Source organism: Ranitomeya imitator, chromosome 2, assembly GCF_032444005.1.
Source record: "Ranitomeya imitator isolate aRanImi1 chromosome 2, aRanImi1.pri, whole genome shotgun sequence".
NCBI lineage: Eukaryota > Metazoa > Chordata > Amphibia > Anura > Dendrobatidae > Ranitomeya > Ranitomeya imitator.
In genome coordinates this window covers 40704127-40716601 of record NC_091283.1, presented here as the reverse complement: position 1 = coordinate 40716601, position 12475 = coordinate 40704127, and the positions used below count along the sequence as shown (strand labels likewise).

Genomic DNA, 12475 nt, shown 5'->3' with positions numbered 1-12475 from the left:
TCCATGGACTTCCTCTGGTGGGTGTTTCTGAGTTTCACAGGTGACGAGGTTAATTCGTTAGCTGCTGCTCTATTTAACTCCACTTAGATCTTTGCTCCTGGCCACCTGTCAATGTTCCAGTATTGGTCTGTTCACTCCTCGATCGTTCTTGTGACCTGTCTTCCCATCAGAAGCTAAGTTCCAGCTTGTATTTCTTTGGTTTACTATTTTTCTGTCCAGCTTGCTATTTAATTTGTTGTCTTGCTTGCTGGAAGCGCTGGGACGCAGAGGGAGCGCCTCCGCACCGTGAGTCGGTGCGGAGGGTCTTTTTGCGCCCTCTGCGTGGTCTTTTTGTAGGTTTTTGTGCTGACCGCAAAGTAACCTTTCCTATCCTCGGTCTGTTCAGTAAGTCGGGCCTCACTTTGCTAAATCTATTTCATCTCTGTGTTTGTATTTTCATCTTTACTCACAGTCATTATATGTGGGGGGCTGCCTTTTCCTTTGGGGAATTTCTCTGAGGCAAGGTAGGCTTTATTTTTCTATCTTCAGGGCTAGCTAGTTTCTTAGGCTGTGCCGAGTTGCATAGGGAGCGTTAGGCGCAATCCACGGCTATTTCTAGTGTGTTTGATAGGTTTAGGGATTGCGGTCAGCAGAGTTCCCACGTCCCAGAGCTCGTCCTTATTATCAGTAACTATCAGGTCATTCCGTGTGCTCTTAACCACCAGGTCCATTATTGTCCTGACCACCAGGTCATAACAGTTGAGGTCACCTTTGTAATGTCAGGAGACATTAAGCCCAGAGGTTAGTAATGGAGAGGCATCTATAAGACTCTCCCATATGTGACCCCATAGTCAAATTGTGAAACAATATTATTATTTGAAATAATGACATAGACTCCATTAATGAATCTAAATTTACCAAAAACATGTATACTCACTGCAGCACCCAATCCACTGAAGCCAATGTCCTCTGTAATAAAAATAAAATAAAAAAAGCAACATTATCCTTAACTGCCCCCCGACATGAAGATAATAATCCATTTGTCCTGCCACGCATCCCGCTCTGCTACAGCTAGATGGCAGGCTGCATTGTTGCATGATACGACTATACAGCCTGCTATGCAGGAACACATGGGCTACTTGCACAGTGAACTGTGCAAGTAGCCCATGTGTTCCTGTTTCCATAATTGTTCTCTTGTGTCTACAAGACTGGGGAGTTCCACCACTCCTCTTGGGCTATCTGCACAATAGCTGTTCTACCTTGTATGCACACATGGATTTTTCCTCTCTGAACCCTGTTCACACAGGTTATATACAGATGATCAGGTTTTTAAATACATCAGATAGGGATTGCATACATTAGTTAGGACTGCTCTGATAAGGGTATACCGTGAAGATTGGTAGAGCAGCTTAGTATACATTTTTTGCAAAAAACGTATCAACCAAATACCCTGCTTTTTACATCTTTTACTAGCACTTGCGGATTACTGCAACATTTTTTCAAACTGAGTGTTTTTGGTTTTACTATTCTCTTTTGTGTCTTCAGCCTGCTATGCAGCAGAGACACTGAGCTGTGCATGCTTGCTCAGCTCAGTGACTCACGGTGAACTCCTTTTACCTCACTGATGTCACCGCGAGCGTGAGAAAATTCTCACACTTGCTGTGCCGTCAGAAAGGTCATTGGAGTTCAGATCCAATGAACTTCTTTCACCTCAATTACGTCAGAGCGAACATCATGGAAAAAGCTCTAATAGCACTTGCACTGATGTGAGTGAGTTGAACTGAGTTCATTGGTTGTGAATTCCGATGATCTTTCTGACAGCACCGTGAGAGAGAGAATTTTCTCACGCTCGCGGTGACGTCATTGAGGTGAAAGGCGTTCACCACGAGGCACTGAGCTGAGCAAGCACGCGCAGCTCAGTGTCTCTTCTGAATGGCAGGCTGTATAGTTGCATCATGCAACAACGCAGCCTTCCATCTAGTTCCATATAATGATAGTGTCAGCAACAGGTTAAATTTCATTTGACTTTTAGTTATATCCTTATTATGGGGATCATGTATTATTGGGGGTATTTTTTAAATCATTTTTTTGGAGTAAGAAAAAAGTTCAGACTCATCAGGGGGAAGCTTATTATCCCATGTTCACCCCCCAAAAATGGTAGTTTTGGTTTTCTAAATGTGACGTGGTCTAACGACGAGCTAGGAGAGGAGGGAGGAAAGAGTGAAGGAAGAGCTAGAGAGGAGGAAGAGAGAGAGAGGAGGAAGAGAGAGAGAGAGAAGGAAGAGAGAGACAGAGAGAAAAGGAAGAGAGAGGAAGAAGAGAGACAGAGAAAAGGAAGAGAGAGAAAAGGAAGAGAGAGAGAGAGGGAGAAAGAAGGATGAAGAGGAAGGAAGAGAGACAGAGAAGGAAGACAGAGAGAAAAGGAAGAGAGAAGGGGGGAGAGAGAAAGGAGAGATAGAGAAGAGAGGAGAAAGAGCTAGAGAGGAAGAGAGAGCGAGGAGGAAGAGAGAGACAGAGAGAAAAGGAAGAGAGAGGAAGAAGAGAGACAGAGAAAAGGAAGAGAGAGAGGGGGAAAGAGGGGGAAAGAGAAGGATGAAGAGGAAGGAAAAGAGACAGAGAAGGAAGACAGAGAGAAAAGGAAGAGAGAAGGAGGGAGAGAGAAAGGAGAGATAGAGAAGGAAGAGAGGAGAAAGAGCTAGAGCGGAAAAGGGAGCGAGGAGGAAGAGAGAGAGAAGGAAGAAAAAGAGGAACAAAGAGACAGAAAAGGAAGACAGAGAAAAAAGGAAGAGAGGAGAAAAGAGAGAAGGAAGAAAAAGGAAGAAAGGTAGAAGAGAGAGAAAAGGAAGAGAGAGAAGGAAGAAAGAGGGAAGAGAAAGAAGAGAGAGAAGGAAGAAAGGAGGAAGAGAGAGGCGGAAGAGAGAAAGAGAAGGAAGAAAGAGGAGGATGCGAGACAGAGAAGGAAGGAAGAGAAAGAGGCGGAAGAGAGAAAGAAGGAAGAAAGAGGAGGAAGCGAGACAGAGAAGGAAGAGAGAGGAGGAAGAAAGAGAGAAGGGAGAGAGAGAAGGAACAGAGAGAATGAAGAGAGGAGGAGGAAGGGGAGAAAAGGAAGAGTGAGACAGAAAAAAAGAGATAGAAAACAAAGAGACTGAAGAGAGGACGAGAGAGACAGAAGGAAGAGAGAGAAGGAAGAGATAAGATTGGGAGGAGAAAATGGGAAAGAGAAAGAAAGATGATAGATTTGGTTTTAATCATACATGAAAAGTATTGTGTGAGACAGCATGTGATAGTATGTGAACCCCCCGCAGATATCCTCTCCACATAACAACATAATTCCAGACTGATCTATGGAGACTAGTACACGTCAGACCTCCAGATTAGGAGGCACTTGAGTCCGGAGACATTGGGCCGCCCATTGGAGAAGAAGCCTCAGCACCGCGGACTCGGCCTCTCCGGCTGGAGGCAATCCAATATCTCCCTGTGTGATGAGAGCGGATTGATCCTTGGTGTCTGGAACGTTTCCTGCTCCTTCTTCCCTCCTTACCGCAGAGAACAGGTCAATACTCAGCCATAGCAGAGAGTTTGTGTTTATTAGTCAAAACCATTTGTGATCCGACACAAGAAAAGTCAATTCGGTCAATCTCAGCGAAAAAAACTCAGCCGTTCCTTCAGCCATTCTTCTGTGAGGTCACTGGTGGTCCTGATCTCAAACACCTGCACAAGGTCACAATGCAGAAGAAAGACCTTCAGAGTTATCACTTATGGGACTTAAAATTAACAATTCATTGCAATTTTTCACATCACAATCTGTATTAACCCCTTCATGACGTGGTGCTTGTTTGTTTTCGTTTTTTTCCACCCTTTCTTCCAAAGAGACGTAACTTTGTATTTTTATGAGTTGCACTTTGGAATGACACCATTGATTTTACCATGTAGTGCACTGGAAAACGGGAAAAATGGGAAATTGCAAAAGAAAAAGTCCAATTCCGTAATTGTTTTTTTGGGGTTTTCTATTTACCATGTTCACAATATAGGAAAACTGATCTGTTAATATGATCCCTCAGGTCAGTACGAGTACGTAGATACCAAACATGCATAGGTTTTCTTCACTGCTATGTATAGAGAAATTCACCACCTCCTTCAGGCCGGCTTTCCGAGGAGGATCGTAATGACAGACAGGCTCACAGCCGCGGGCAGAGCTCCACTCCATCCCTGGTTGTTAGGGGCACATGATGGCTGATTAAATCAGCCATCATCTGCGAGGAAAGATGGGGGCTCAGTGTGCGAGCTAACATCAAAGGCATATGATATATGTTTACGTCATATGTCATGAAGGGGTTAAAAAGAAATTACAAATTTTGCAATTTTCACACCGGCCACTGGGGCTATTATAGACTCAAACTTCCTGTTCTGTCAGAAAATCCACATGTACATTCACAGTAATAGACTGACTCCAAAAATTCATAGGGATGGAGGAGAAGGAGGTGAGCTGTGACATCACCTATTGTGAATGGTGGTTCCTGTGTCATCTACTGTACATAGAGGTGTTATCAGTCATTGTACAGGAGGAGGTGAGCTGTGACATCACCTATTGTGAATGGTGGATCCTGTGTTATCTACTGTATATAGAGGTGTTATCAGTCATTGTACAGGAGGGGGAGGTGAGCTGTGCCATCACCTATTGTGAATGGTGGATCCTGTGTCATCTACTGTACATAGAGGTGTTATCAGTCATTGTACAGGAGGAGGTGAGCTGTGACATCACCTATTGTGAATGGTGGATCCTGTGTTATCTACTGTATATAGAGGAGTTATCAGTCATTGTACAGGAGGAGGAGGTGAGCTGTGACATCACCTATTGTGAATGGTGGATCCTGTGTTATCTACTGTATATATAGGTGTTATCAGTCATTGTACAGGAGGAGGTGGTGAGCTGTGACATCACCTATTGTGAATGGTGGATCCTGTGTTATCTACTGTATATATAGGTGTTATCAGTCAGTGTACAGGAGGAGGAGGTGAGATGTGACATCACCTATTGTGAATGGTGCATCCTGTGTTATCTACTGTATATAGAGGTGTTATCAGTCATTGTACAGGAGGAGGAGGTGAGCTGTGACATCACCTATTGTGAATGGTGGATCCTGTGTTATCTACTGTATATAGAGGTGTTATCAGTCATTGTGCAGGAGGGGGGAGGTGAGCTGTGCCATCACCTATTGTGAATGGTGGATCCTGTGTCATCTACTGTACATAGAGGTGTTATCAGTCATTGTACAGGAGGAGGTGAGCTGTGACATCACCTATTGTGAATGGTGGATCCTGTGTTATCTACTGTATATAGAGGTGTTATCAGTCATTGTACAGGAGGGGGAGGTGAGCTGTGCCATCACCTATTGTGAATGGTGGATCCTGTGTCATCTACTGTACATAGAGGTGTTATCAGTCATTGTACAGGAGGAGGTGAGCTGTGATATCACCTATTGTGAATGGTGGATCCTGTGTTATCCACTGTATATAGACGTATTATCAGTCATTGTACAGGAGGAGGAGGTGAGCTGTGACATCACCTATTGTGAATGGTGGATTCGTGTTATCTACTGTATATAGAGGTGTTATCAGTCATTGTACAGGAGGGGGAGAAGATGAGCTGTGACATCTCCTATTGTGAATGGTGGATCCTGTGTTATCTACTGTATATAGAGGTGTTATCAGTCATTGCACAGGAGGGGGAGGAGGTAAGCTGTGACATCTCCTATTGTGAATGGTGGATACTGTGTTATCTACTGTATATAGAGGTGTTATCAGTCATTGTAGAGGAGGAGGAGGAGGTGAGCTGTGACATCTACTATTGTGAATGGTGGATCCTGTGTTATCTACTGTATATAGAGGGGTTATCAGTCATTGTACAGTAGGAGGAGGAGGTGAGCTGTGACAATTCCTATTGTGAATGGTGGATCCTGTGTTATCTACTGTATATAGAGGTGTTATCAGTCATTGTACAGGAGGAGGAGGTGAGCTGTGATATCACCTATTGTGAATGGTGGATCCTGTGTTATCTACTGTATATAGAGGTGTTATCAGTCATTGTACAGGAGGAGGAGGAGGTGAGCTGTGACATCACCTATTGTGAATGGTGGATCCTGTGTTATCTACTGTATATAGAGGTGTTATCAGTCATTGTACAGGATGAGGAGGTGAGCTGTGACATCACCTATTGTGAATGGTGCATCTTGTGTTATCTACTGTATATAGAGGTGTTATCAGTCATTGTACAGGAGGAGGTGAGCTGTGATATCACCTATTGTGAATGGTGGATCCTGTGTTATCCACTGTATATAGACGTATTATCAGGCACTGTACAGGAGGAGGAGGTGAGCTGTGACATCACCTATTGTGAATGGTGGATCCTGTGTTATCTACTGTATATAGAGGTGTTATCAGTCATTGTACAGGAAGAGGTGAGCTGTGATATCACCTATTGTGAATGGTGGATCCTGTGTGATCCACTGTATATAGACGTATTATCAGTCACTGTACAGGAGGAGGAGGTGAGCTGTGACATCACCTATTGTGAATGGTGGATCCGTGTTATCTACTGTATATAGAGGTGTTATCAGTCATTGTACAGGAGGAGGAGGAGGTAAGCTGTGACATCTCCTATTGTGAATGGTGGATCCTGTGTTATCTATTGTATATAGAGGGGTTATCAGTCATTGTACAGGAGGAGGAGGAGGTGAGCTGTGACATCACCTATTGTGAATGGTGGATCCTGTGTTATCTACTGTATATAGAGGTGTTATCAGTCATTGTACAGGAGGAGGAGGTGAGCTGTGACATCACCTATTGTGAATGGTGGATCCTGTGTTATCTACTGTATATAGAGGTGTTATCAGTCATTGTACAGGAGGAGGTGAGCTGTGACATCACCTATTGTGAATGGTGGATCCTGTGTTATCTACTGTATATATAGGTGTTATCAGTCATTGTACAGGAGGAGGAGGAGGTGAGCTGTGACATCACCTATTATGAATGGTGAATCTTGTGTAAACAATCATTGTAATCTGTAAAGAACAGGAAGCATGAGTATAAAATAACCCTAGTGGCCACTGTGAAAATTGCAAGATTTGTATTTTTTTAATACAGACTATGATATGAAAAACAAAACATATATTTGTAATTAAATCTATATAAATATCATAAGCAAGAGAGTAAAAGGGCCCAAAATTGCACATAGAGCTAGAAAAAAACAATAGAGGAAAGTGCAAGGCATAAGATATATTAAAAATATAAGTTTTATTTTAACAATAATTGAAATTGGAACAAACATACAAGACACAAGATGCTAGACTGATGAGGAATATCATACTATAAAGTATGCCCTTCAGGGTACATACAATCAATAGGGCTACAATGCAAGAAATAAATACAAGGTATATACAACCCAATATGATCTAAATGTTAGTGATGTACACCGATGTAATAAGGGCATCATAATAAGACATAGTGGAATGTATAAGTATACATGGGGGTTATCAAAGAAATAACAAGCAATATAAATCCATGAGTATGGAATACAGAGTAAGGCACAGTGGCACAAATAATACAAAATCTCACCAGTACATACAAAATAGCACCCGACGCGCGTTTCACATCTAGCTTGAAACGCGCGTCGGGTGCGATTCTCTATGGACTGCATAGATTTTATATTATACGGATTGTATATACCTTGTATTTATTTTTGGCATTTTAAGATACTATTTTCTAACAAAATAATTTCAGAAGTCAGTCCATGTAATGCACAGTGAGACAAAAGGACCCTTTTTGTAACTATTGCTTGACATATACCGCACTGAGGCCTTTGGTGGTCTCGGGTTAGCAGTGTTGCTTGCTGGACTGGGGCCCTAGGTGTGAATCCAACCATGGTAGCAACTGTATGTTTTACCCTCATCTTTATAGGTTTCTCCTTTTTACCCAGTGTCCTCACCCCCACATGTAGATAAATATTCACCCCCTAGAGGGTGCTCTCACATCTAGGCTCTGCCCTTTCCTCCTGCCCTTGTACCTTGGTGAGCTCAGCAATCTGTACCAGTCTGTTCTTGCTTCCGGCGTACATCATTTGCTGCTCGGGTTTACACCCTGTAAGTAATACACGGCTTGTTAAAGGGACATTGAACACAACGGGGTAGACATATGTATCATATACAGTGTAACACGTCATGAGATGATCCTCTGAATGAATGCCCTTGATCATACTGAAAGGGTTAAACTCTACCTGTCCTATCACATAAAGCCTGTAGAAGAGCATACATACTGTGCCCTCATTCTCCAAAAGAGAAAAACTGGTTTTGCTGCACATATCAGACTAATATGTTCTGTGCCAATTCTCATGTCTTGTAACCAGCTATAACTCATCTTCATTAACATTCTACTAGCACTGTAGGTGCTGGAACTTTCTTTCCCTTCATGCAATGTGCTTGCCATTGTGCAATGGCTTGCCATCATGAAATGAGAGCCCACTTCACTGTTGTGCTTGAGCAGGAGCAGAGAGACAAAGACCTGCCCCTCACTTCCTGTAGAGTGACAAAAGACTCACCCTCCACTTCCTGCAGCGACAATGACCTGCCCTCATTTCCTGCAGAGAAACAAAGACCTGCCCCTACTTCCTGTAGAGACAATGACTCACCTCCACTTCCTGTAGAGAAACAAAGACCCAGCCCCACTTTCTGTAGAGACAATGACCCACCACCACTTCCTGTAGAGAGACAATGACCCACCACCACCACTTCCTGTAGAGAAACAAAGACCTGCCCCCACTTCCTGTAGAGACAATGACCCGCCCGAACTTCCTGTAGAGATAATGACCCGCCCAAACTTCCTGTAGAGATAATGACCCGCCCCCACTTCCTGTAGAGACAATGACTCGCCTGTTATGTAGGCAATCCAGTGACACAGTGTGCCAGCAATCAGAGCACATACAGTGATCTGACAATAACCCAAAAACAATAGAACGAGCTCTGAGACCTGGAATCTCTGTAGACCGCAATACCTGAACCTATCCTAAACACAACTAAAGGCAGCTGTGGATTGCGCCTGTCACTACCTATGCAACTCGGCACAGCCTGAGGAGCTGACTAGCCTGAAGATAGAAAAACAAGCCTGACTTGCCTCAGAGAAATACCCCAAAGGAAAAGGCAGCCCCCCACATATAATGACTGTTAGCAAGATGAAAAGACAAACGTAGGGATGAAATAGATTCAGCAAAGTGAGGCCCGATATTCTAGATAGAGCGAGGATAGCAAAGAGAACTTTGCAGTCTACAAAAAACCCTAAAGCAAAAAACCACGCAAAGGGGGCAAAAAGACCCACCGTGCCGAACTAACGGCACGGCGGTGCACCCTTTGCGTCTCAGAGCTTCCAGCAAAAACGAATAGACAAGCTGGACAGAAAAGGTAGCAACAAAAGCAAAAAGCACTTATCTAAGCAGAGTAGCAGGCCACAGGAAAGATCCAGAAGCTCAGGTCCAACACTGGAACATTGACAAGGAGCAAGGAAGACAGAATCAGGTGGAGTTAAATAACAAAGCAGCCAACGAGCTCACCAGAACACCTGAGGGAGGAAGCTCAGAAGCTGCAGTACCACTTGTGACCACAGGAGTGAATTCAGCCACAGAATTCACAACACTCGCCCCCACTTCCTGTAGAGAAACAAAGACCTGCCCCCACTTCCTGTAGAGACAATGACCCGCCCCACTTCCTGTAGAGACAATGACCTGCCCCCACTTCCTGTAGAGACAATGACCCGCCCCCACTTCCTGTAGAGACAATGACCCGCCCCCACTTCCTGTAGAGACAATGACCCACCCCCACTTCCTGTAGAGACAATGACCCACCCCCACTTCCTGTAGAGACAATGACCTGCCCCCACTTCCTGTAGAGACAATGACCTGCCCCCACTTCCTGTAGAGACAATGACCCACCCCCACTTCCTGTAGAGACAATGACCCACCCCCACTTCCTGTAGAGACAATGACCTGCCCCCACTTCCTGTAGAGACAATGACCCGCCCCCACTTCCTGTAGAGACAATGACCCGCCTCCACTTCCTGTAGAGACAATGACCCGCCCCACTTCCTGTAGAGACACTGACCTGCCCCCACTTCCTGTAGACAAAGCTCCGCCCCACCTGTCACTAGAGACAATATCCCTCCCCCAGGTCCAGTAACTCTGCTTGCTGTCTCTGCGGGGCACATTACACGGGTTAAACATCATTCTTAAATAAAGTGATTTGCAGACAGAAACACATATAACGCTGAACATTCCCAGACCCGGCAGAGTCTCCCGCAGCTACAGACTCCGGCGCTGAGTTATTACAGGCGAGCACAGGATCAATCGTAAACGCTTCCATAAATTTGTCACAATTCCCACTTTAGAGAAAATCTAATGGCAGCTCCGGCAATATCTCTGCTCAGAGAATGTGCTACAAGAATTTATACCCAATGGAGCACATTTACTTAAGACCGGCATTTCACACGCTTTAAAGGGATCGTGCAGATCTGCTCACCACCGCATCTGGGTATAACTAGCAGGACGCCTGCACTATTGGCAGGTATGTCAGCAGAGGACAACAGTGTGTACAGGAAAAAAAGCTTCTCCATTCCGGAGCTCCACACTGAGGTATGATGGGAGAAAAAAATAAAAACGTGAAAAAAAATCTTTGTTACAACAATCTAAAAAGTGTTCTCTGAAGGAAAACCATCTAGCGGCCACTACAGGAAAAAGGTGGTACTGCATGGTGCTCACTAAAGCGGCCACGTGGTTCTGTAATTTTGTGGTCCTCCGGAGCAAGAGCTGCTCTGTGCTTAGTTTTGTGCCCTGACAGATAAGGGGAACACTACAAAGGACGGCTCCCACCCACACCTGACAGCAAGGAGAAAACTAGGCCTCCGCTTTTGTGTTTATCCCATAATATCATTATTTTAATGTTCACTTACCTACTGGACTGGAAAATATCATACACAGTGGGTAAGAGATCCTCCCGTCATCGTGCGCGTACCTATAACTGTACACCAGGAACGTGGCCGAAGGTCAAGGAAATCACATGCATTGTACAGAATAATTATAGATTTGGATAGATGATAGATAGATAATAGATAGATAATAAATAGATAATAGATAGATAATAGATAGATAGATAATAGATAGATAATAGATGATACATAGATAATACATAGATAATAGATGATAGCTAGATAATAGATAGATAGATAGATAGATAGATAGATAATAGATAGATAGATAGATAGATAGATAGATAGATAGATAGATAGATAATACATAGATAATAGATAGATAGATAGATAGATAGATAGATAGATAATAGATAGATAGATAGATAGATAGATAGATAGATAGATAATAGATAGATATATAATACATAGATAATAGATAGATAGATAATAGATAGATAGATAATAGATGATACATAGATAATAGATGATAGCTAGATAATAGATAGATAGATGATAGATAATAGATAGATAATAGATAGATAGATAATACATAGATAATAGATAATAGATAGATAGATAATAGATAGATAATAGATAGATATATAATACATAGATAATAGATAGATAGATAGATAGCTAGATAATACATAGATAATAGATGGATGATAGATAATAGATAGATAGATAATACATAGATAATATATAGATAGATATATAGATAGATAATAGATAGATAATAGATAGATAGATAATAGATGATAGATAGATAGATAATAGATAGATAATACATAGATAATAGATAGCTAGATAGACGATAGATGATAGATAGATAGGTAATAGATAGATAATAGATAGATGATAGATAGATGATAGATAATACATGGATAATAGATAGATAATAGATAGATGATTGATAGATAGATAGATAGATAGATAGATAGATAGATAGATAGATAGATAGTACAGAACTAGAGGAGAACGGACAGGAACTATCTAAAGTACAAAAATTTCTCTGTAATGAGGATGATTTGTCCGGATATCGAGGCTGACTTACGGGAGCTCGTTCTGTAGATCATCGGGGGAAATGTCCTGAAACACATAATTCTGAGTTTAGTCCCTGGAATTAGTCTTAGGAATCTTTCACACGTCCTGATTTTTCTGGTACTGGAGATGTCAGTGTCTGTGTGTGTAATATTTATGGCATACGTGTGCCGCCCTGGTACAGCATCACTACAACATGTACCGACGCCTGGGAAGCAGTGGTTCTGTTCACGTTGTTCCCCGGCGCCAGGTGCAGAAGACAGCTCTTATCATTCTCCCCTGATCACACTGCGATCAGCGCTAGCAGGGGAGAATATTGAGAGTTGTATTCAACTGATAACAGCGAGAGCAGGTGGCAGCTGATGGGAGTATTGATCAGCCGCCGCCTGCGCTATAATATATATATATATATATACGGTATATATATTTTTAAATTACGTGGGTTTTC

General features: G+C 42.8%; 1 protein-coding gene across 1 annotated transcript in view; it reads right to left on the bottom strand.

The window, feature by feature from the left end:
• Window positions 1–3547: 3547 nt before the first annotated feature.
• Window positions 3548–12475, bottom strand: part of GMFG (glia maturation factor gamma) — a 30934-nt gene continuing 22006 nt past the window's right edge. Inside the window, 4 exon segments of the mRNA XM_069746525.1 lie at window positions 3548–3690; window positions 8042–8115; window positions 10969–11055; window positions 12030–12075. Coding sequence (XP_069602626.1) covers window positions 3619–3690; window positions 8042–8115; window positions 10969–11055; window positions 12030–12075 — 279 coding nt within the window. The 3' untranslated portion in view covers window positions 3548–3618.